The sequence below is a fragment of the Humulus lupulus genome, chromosome 5 (genome assembly GCF_963169125.1).
Source record: "Humulus lupulus chromosome 5, drHumLupu1.1, whole genome shotgun sequence".
Taxonomy (NCBI): Eukaryota; Viridiplantae; Streptophyta; class Magnoliopsida; order Rosales; family Cannabaceae; genus Humulus; species Humulus lupulus.
In genome coordinates this window covers 238,451,641-238,460,236 of record NC_084797.1, presented here as the reverse complement: position 1 = coordinate 238,460,236, position 8,596 = coordinate 238,451,641, and the positions used below count along the sequence as shown (strand labels likewise).

The 8,596-nt window shown below is 28.2% G+C and overlaps 1 protein-coding gene across 1 annotated transcript; it reads left to right on the top strand.

Moving 5' to 3' along the window:
* Positions 1–2,039: 2,039 nt before the first annotated feature.
* On the top strand, positions 2,040–8,352 carry LOC133778501 (endoglucanase 20-like). Its single transcript, XM_062218446.1, has 8 exons — positions 2,040–2,328; positions 3,673–3,885; positions 4,550–4,750; positions 5,287–5,364; positions 5,476–5,628; positions 5,731–5,839; positions 6,751–6,917; positions 7,770–8,352. Exons 1-8 carry the CDS (start codon positions 2,101–2,103, stop codon positions 8,139–8,141), a joined length of 1,521 nt encoding a protein of 506 aa, XP_062074430.1. The 5' UTR covers positions 2,040–2,100; the 3' UTR covers positions 8,142–8,352.
* The last annotated feature ends 244 nt before the right edge of the window (positions 8,353–8,596 follow it).

Here is an 8,596-nt window from a genome sequence, read left to right as displayed (position 1 = left end):
TAACTTAAGTAATTCAAATGTAGAATAAATTCTTAATTTTCTTATTTGTGTACAAATAAATGACATAATATATATATTTATTTGACTGTATATATAATTATTACTATATAGAGATATATTTTTTAATGTGTGACTTAAAAAACGTATAACTAATTACATTTTAAAGGTTATTCTTATTTATAATTGGCCCAAATTGAGACCAATTTTTTTTTTTATAATAAAATAGAGATTATTGTTATATAGAGTATTCTTATAGGGGTTTATATATTTTTGGACCCTGTATTTTTTCCGATTACCTATTTGGACTTCGTGTTTTAAAAAAATTATTTTTGAACCCTATATTTTGTAAAATGGTTCAAATAGACCCCTAAACTTAATTTTGATGAAGAAAAAATTGAATATAACAACACAATTTTTAAGCAAAATGATTTTATTTTTGTTCTGAATTGTTAGATTGGTGAATTATTTGTGATTTCAGTTGAGAAAACTTTGACCAAAATTGAGTTTAGGGTTCAATTTGAATAATTTTATAAAATATAAGGTCAAAAAAATAATTTATCAAAATACATAATCTAAACAGATAATGAGACAAAAAACCAGAGTACAAAAATATAAATACTTTCTTATATGTATGTATATTTATGAGAGTATTGTAAAAGTTTTCATCAGGTCATTTATTGTGGCGCAAAAAGCTCCTAGAAATATCTATAATTTCCCATTAATTAAGCATATATATGCGTTGGACAGCCGCCTAGTACAAACTACCTAACACGAGATTTGGTCAAGTCCAAAAGGGACTACATGGCACTATTTACTTAAATCATGCCTATGTCCCCAACAATTAACGGATAAGATTTTGAGCACAATCCATATAAGGCTATATTCTTATGAGCAAAACAAATCAAAGAGTAGATGAAAAGATATATGAATAATCACATCCACATTATTCAAATTGCCGTTATTCTTCCTTAACAGAAAAGTTATTCAAATTCTTTCTAAGCCAAAACTAGGAGGAAAATTAGTCAAAATTAAGTACAAACTAGGTATAAGATCAACTATACAAGAAACAATCTTATTCATTGTATACGGATGAAAAATAGATTATTTGAACTCTGATTTCATCATTGTAAATTATTTGTAATTTTTCGAAAATTGACAGAATACCTACTATAATTAATTGATTTATAATTTCTACAAGACCGAAAATAGAAAATGCTCTTACGGTACAAGCAAAAGTGATATCTTTACCGAAAAAGCTCCATATATATCTCATAAAGTGTATATATAATTAATTATTTGAATGAGAAAATAAGGGACACATAATGAAAAAGCTAAATGATTAATTAATCTGAATATAAAAGTAAAACAGATGAATAATTACAAATTATATTAATTTTCTATTGATCGAACCAAAAGATCGAGAATCAAGCTTTTTACATCATCATTATTGGCTGTGGCTTCATGCATTATGGGTCCTGCTAAAGTTGTTCTCCTCAAGTTTCCAAACATTTCTTTATTTGTCAAATTTGTGAGTTTCACGCCAAAAATCCCTGTAACCACATGAAAATATAGTTAAAAACCTAATTCAATTTTCGGTGGCTCTATTCATGTCTGGTATCCCAACCCAAAGAAACCATATATACAATTAATACTACTATTACAACATCATATACACTTAGCCAATTACAGTAGACTACTATGATAGTATAGACACTGATTATGAAATTCTCTCCATCATTGTCAATCTCTATGACTCAATCTAAGATATTCTGATCCAAAGATTATATATATAGTTAATTAAATTCACGCAATCTCCATTCCTTTGGCGTGTCATCCTCATACAGATCATATGGACTTATTGTTTCAAAACAAAACTAATAAAGGTTTATCAAATTATTTTTGATTTAGAACAAGTATATGTTTTCCACGCAACTATAGTTATTATTAATTAATTATAACGTACCCCATGCACTACTTTTCATTCTAGTTCTATAAATACCCAATTGATATACTATAGTAGCTCATTCCAATATCAATGAGATAGAGTTTCATATATAAGTTATTATAATTAGCTTATATCAAGATCTCTTGGAAATTAATATGGAGAAGTGTGGAGTGGTATTTTGGGGTACTTTGGCATTTTTATATGTACTATTGTTTAGTGTGAAAATGTCGTCTGCTACTAATAATAATGATAATTATGACTATAAAGAAGCCCTCGACAAGGCCATTTTGTTCTTTGAAGGGCAAAGGTCAGGGAAGTTGCCGGCCAGCCAGCGAGTTCATTGGAGGGGTGACTCTGCCCTCTCCGATGGCAACCCTGAGAAAGTACGTACGTGACTTGCATGCATGCATGCATGTCTTATATATATATATGTAAATATATATATATATTTACATATTCATTTGGTTTCTACAACATATATAACTAGTAATTATAAGTTATGATGACATCCCATTAAGCTTTTGGTAAATATGATCGGTAGTGTCTTCATCAAATATATTTCAAAGTTTAAATAGTTCTTAGGTAGCATTTTTAAATCTAGCATGTGGAGAAATGATGATAACCAAAAATTTTTTATATGATGGTGTGCATTATAGTTATAGTAGACATTCTACCAGTTTTTGAAAAATTCTGAATAATTTATGATACCGAAATCAGGGTTCAAACAGTTTATTAAACATGTGATTGATTTTTTTTATATGCGTGTAAAATAAATTATTTGAACCCTAATTATTTGATACTACATAAATTATTAATAATTTTTTAAAAATTTGTAGGATGTCCTGCGCTATAGTTGTCATGTTTACTATCTTATAAAAAAAATTGAGTAATAATTTTTTAAGACCGAAAATAGAAAATACACTTAGTGGTATAGAGATAGAAGAGACACCCATAACTAAGAAGCTCTCTATATAATTTATTTTTAATTTTATTTTTATTTTTTTCAGAATGGGCAACAAAATTAACATTGTACTCAAATAATGTTCAAAATAGTTATTTTTTACAAGTTAATTATCTAAATTTCTTTTTACTTTTACCAATAACATTTTATGAGTCAAATATAGGCTTTTTTAAGAAGGTAATTAGTGCATACTATATTTTATTAAATCTTAATATATTTCACATACAATCACTGGGATAAAAAGTCAAGCTGCACATGCACCCCATACATATATGGTCCTATCACCTGACCATGTCATATATATATTTATTTGATTTCACTTTTCCACTTGTAAACAGTTTTTGGCGATATTTTTTTTTATGACTATATATATTGTAGCTATTTAGAGTATTTTATAAATTTTCAGAAAATTCTAAATAGTTTATAGTATTGAAAACTAAATTTAAATATGTTGTTGTACGTATGACTAATTTTTTATATCTGTGTAGAAAGCAACATACTTGAACTTAGTTTTCAGTACTGTAAACTATTAAGAATTTTTTAAAAATTTACAGGATGCTCTAAATAGCTACAATATACACAGTCATAAAAAAAATCGTGCCAAAAATTATTTACGAATCAAAAACACTAAAGAACCCAACCAATAGAGCTTAAAGTAAAGCTCCTAAAATAAATTGTCCTCTATTTATACAATAAAAAATGAAGATGTTAGGTTTATCAATAAACTTATAAAGGTGTTCGTTACATGTTTGAATATTTTGGTCAGGTTGATTTGGTGGGAGGGTACTATGATGCAGGTGACAATGTCAAGTTTGGATGGCCCATGGCATTTTCGGTTAGCTTGTTGAGTTGGGCTGCGGTTGAGTATAGGGCCCAAATATCTTCTGCCAATCAACTGGGCCATCTTCACAATGCAATCCGTTGGGGAACTGACTTCATTCTGAAGGCCCATACTTCACCCACCACTCTTTATACCCAGGTCTTTAAATACATTTGAATCAATGATAGATTTTATTTTTATATGTATATATGTACAATGCATATTGGCTTTTATACATGTTAACTTTCATTCAAATTTAGTATTAGGCCCCTCTTTGAGTTAAATTTGACTTAGAACTTATTTTAGACCATTATATTCTCAGGTAACTTGAATATTTTACTTTGGGAAAATACCAGTTTGACTTTGTGTTTTGTCTAAATATTAGATCGATCCTTATGTTTCGTTAAATGACAATTTAGACCTTGTGTTTAGCAAAACATATCAAAATAATAGCCTGATTTTGATAAAATAATTTTTCAATATGACCAAAATACTCTTAATTTTTTATTACAAAATTAATTAAATAATCAGACAAATAACACTTCGTTATTGTAACTAAAAGAGTAGCATATATATAGGAAGCTTTTATGATACGAGTATTATTTTTTACTCTACTAATAGAAGTATTTCTATTTTTAGCACTTGGAAAAATTATAATAAAAAAGTTCCTACTGGTAGGGCAAAAGTAATACCCCATTAAAGAATTATCCTATAGATGAAGATTGGATTGATTTTTCAACCATTTTTAATTAACACACAAAAAAATATCACATGCTAAAAGTAATTTTCTCAATTTTAATTATTTCATAAACTGATTATATAGGTAGGGGATGGAAATTCAGATCATCAGTGTTGGGAGCGTCCTGAAGACATGGACACGTCCCGAGCACTATACAAAATCACTTCTGGTTCTCCGGGCACTGAGGTGGCAGCCGAGGCTGCGGCTGCTCTTGCTGCTGCCTCAATTGCATTTAAAGAGGATGATTCCAGTTACTCATCAAGGCTATTAAGCCAGTCACAATCAGTAAGAGAGAAGATGATGATCTTAATTATTAAATAATTTGTTAATTATTTACTTAAATTATTCACACTAGTTTTTTTACTCTTTGCATCAAAATACATAATCAAAACTTTATTTTTTTCTATTTTACATCACTCCATACATGCTTCTCTATATTTTTATTTTTATCATGAAAAATTATAATTTTAAATACTATTTATTCATTTTAATAATAAAAAAATACTAAATATCAATTAAAAACTCTTTAGAGTAGAAAAACAAAAGTAAAGACAATAAAGTATTAATTACTTTTTTTTTTTTTTGAAGAAGCACTATTCCTTTTTTTTAGATATAGAGAGGGAATAGTAAATTTTAGACAATTTTTAAAATGAAAAATCAATTTACATTATTTATAGAGGGTACTTTTAACTTTTTTTTTTTCTTCAAATATTTGAATAATTCTCTATTATGAAACATCTAATAAAAGTGCTAGTACATATCTTTTAATCACTACTAATTCCCTCATTCTACTCAATTAACAAATTGAATTTCTTTTGCAGCTATTTGAATTTGCAGACAAATATAGAGGATCTTACCAGGGTTCTTGCCCTTTCTATTGCTCATACTCTGGCTACCAGGTAAAGCTAAATACTTGTTATAATATTCTGTGATTTGACATAATACTCTGATCGACACATCTAAACATTACCATTTTGGTTTTTTTTTTTTGCATTTGAAACTTTTGAAAGGATGAGCTGTTATGGGCAGCGAGTTGGCTATACAAGGCCAGTGGGAATAACAAGTACTTGAACTATGTTTCAAGCAACAAAGGGTGGAGCCATGCGGTGTCTGAATTCAGCTGGGATAACAAGTTTGTAGGAGCTCAGGCATTACTAGCCAAGGTACCTATATTTAATACTTCAATAATAGTATTATCAATTTATGTTACTCATATATATATATATATATATAGATATAGTAAAACAGTTATATTCCATTCCCAGGAATTCTATGGTGGAAAGAAGGATTTGGAGAAGTACAAGAGTGATATTGAGTCCTTTGTTTGTGCTGTCATGCCAGGGAGTAGCTCTGTACAAATCAAAACCACTCCAGGTAATAATATGCATTTATGGGTCTCTCGGCAAAATGATTTATTTTTTAAAGTCATTTTGCGCTCTAGCTTAGTTTTAATAATTTTTTGCCAAATGACGTCTCATAATTTAGATTGGTAGTCAAACATTTAAACCGTCGGTCGAAAATTTTAGACAGCTAATCGAAAAATTTAGACAACTAGTCGAATTTTAGACAGAGGGTATTTTGCAAAAAATTATCAAATGTAGGTTCGAGGGCAAAATCACTTAAAATAAAATAAAAAACCATTTTTACTAATTTCTCAATATATATTTGATAACTAATAATTAATTTATTTGAGTTACAAGTTCCTTCCATGACCAATATGTATATGTCATATATAATATGCTAATGAAATTATTCCAACAATCTAACAGTATTAGAAAAAGAGATTCACATCACACTGGAAATTGAGGCCATACATTTTTCTAATCAAGCAGCTTTCGACTAATTATAGTCAAGAAAAACACCAAATCAAAATGCAAAAAATCAATTATCCTCAATGAAATTTAGATGTGAAAAGTGAGATTCATATTGTATTGTATCTGTTGGTCATGACAGTGTCGAAAATTATAAATATAAATTTATATTGTTATTTTTGAGTTGATTGTTATTTTTTTTAGTCATGCATCTTACTACACCTAACATTTGTTAATTTTTCTTTAAAATCAACATGTTAAACATTAAAATTGATACAAATCCAATGTTATTAATTGAGTCGAATAATGATAAATGCAAAACACCATTACACAAACACTCTGTTTTGCTTTTTGTATGGTCTACATTACATAAACTAATGGCCATCACAGCCTAAACAGAATAAATACCAATCTATAACTAACATAACTGATTTTGAATGTAAAAACTGTTATTAAAAAGTGTTATAATTGCAGGGGGTTTATTGTATACGAGAGATAGCAGTAATTTGCAGTATGTGACAACATCGACCATGGTGTTATCCATCTATGCCAACACCTTAAATTCTGCTCATATTGGGGGAGTCCAATGTGGCTCCACAAAATTCTCTGCCTCTCAAATCAGAGCCTTTGCAAAATCACAGGTTAACTTTGCCATGCACTGTTACTTTATTCTTATTTAGTTATATTTTCACTAATTTTGATAAATATTAATTTTAAACATAACTATAAGATTTTGTTAAATTTTTTTTTTTATATATACAAAAGAAAAAAAAAGTATAATTTTAAACAAATTGACCGTATTGATATGATATTATTTGAATGATAGACTATTAAGTTGATTCCAAGACAAATAACTTTTTATGTGTGGTCATTTATGCTCATGTTTAGGTTTTTTTTTTCTTGTAAGGATTAGATTGGATAAGTTTTATGCTATGACTTTTGGTTAAGTAATTAAAGAGTATATTAGAAAAAAAAATCCTACCTAATTAATCTGTTTAGCATAAAATAATTTAGTCTCATAAACAAATTGAAATATTTTTACTTATCCAATCCCACATCTTTGATAAGAAAGTTTTTTTTTTTTTTTTTTATAATTTTGTATCATATATATTCTCTGATCCTTTCTTGTTTAAAATGATTAACTTACCAATTATTTTCTTATTTTGGGTAAAGTAATCTCCGTTTATGAAAGTTTATGTAGTTAGAATTTTTTTTTAATATAATATTTTGAAAATTATAAATTAATCTTAATATGTATATGTCACTAATTAATACTATATATCATTTTAAAAATAAATAAATTTAAGCAATTTTATATTAAATGTAGTTAGAATTATTTTTAATACAATATATTTTGAAAATTCTAAATTAATCTTAATGTGTATATGTTAGTAATTAATACTCATCAATAGATACTATGAATCATTCTAAAAATAAATAATTTACACATGTTAACTCGTATACAATTGTGATATTATATTGTTGTTTCTCAGGTGGATTATATATTAGGAAGCAATCCTATGAAAACATCATACATGGTTGGATTTGGGAGCAAATATCCCACTCAACTGCACCACAGAGGCTCATCCATTCCCTCTCTGAGTACTCACAAAGCAAAGGTGAGCTGCAACGAAGGCCAAACAGTCTACTTCCCATCAACCAAACCAAATCCAAACATTCATATGGGAGCTCTTGTTGGAGGCCCTAATTCTAATGACCAATTCACTGATGTGAGATCAGACTATTCCCACTTGGAACCCTCCACCTATATGAATGCTGCTTTTGTAGGTTCGGTGGCCGCTTTACTATCCCTAAAGGCAGAAGAATCTTCTTTGGTGATGCAACCTCAAATTAACTACAAATAATATCTATGGTTGATGATATATATCAAGGCTTGAAAATCAATTGGCTATATAAATAAGCATTAGTATAGTACTATTATTAATGCTGCCTCTATTATAGTTATAGTAATCAATGTGTGAAAGAAGTTATTATTAGGCTTTGTAACTAGTGGGGCTAACATTATTATGCTATGAAATTGTAATAGGTGATTAATATATTACTAGCTTTCTTGAAGATCAAATTTTCTTTTTCTTGTTTTGAATGCTAAAAATCAGAGGAAAGTGAGGCAACACTGTTGAAATACTATATATATATGTTGATAAGATTCCTTAAAACTATACAATTAAGTCTCGTACAGTCAATGTTTCTTCTTCAAACTCAACAAAAGAAGAAAAAAAATCACAAAATTAGTTTTTATTTTTGACAAATTTGCTAGCATGTTCTTCCTTGTGAACAATAGCAGCATCCCTTATAGTTG

Bases quoted from the DNA above. Each gene is read 5' to 3' on its own strand.
- LOC133778501 (XM_062218446.1), top strand. From the start codon at position 2,101: ATGGAGAAGTGTGGAGTGGTATTTTGGGGTACTTTGGCATTTTTATAT. The intron at 2,329-3,672 runs GTACGTACGTGA...TATTTTGGTCAG, and splicing joins CCGATGGCAACCCTGAGAAA to GTTGATTTGGTGGGAGGGTA. The intron at 5,840-6,750 runs GTAATAATATGC...TTATAATTGCAG, and splicing joins ACAAATCAAAACCACTCCAG to GGGGTTTATTGTATACGAGA.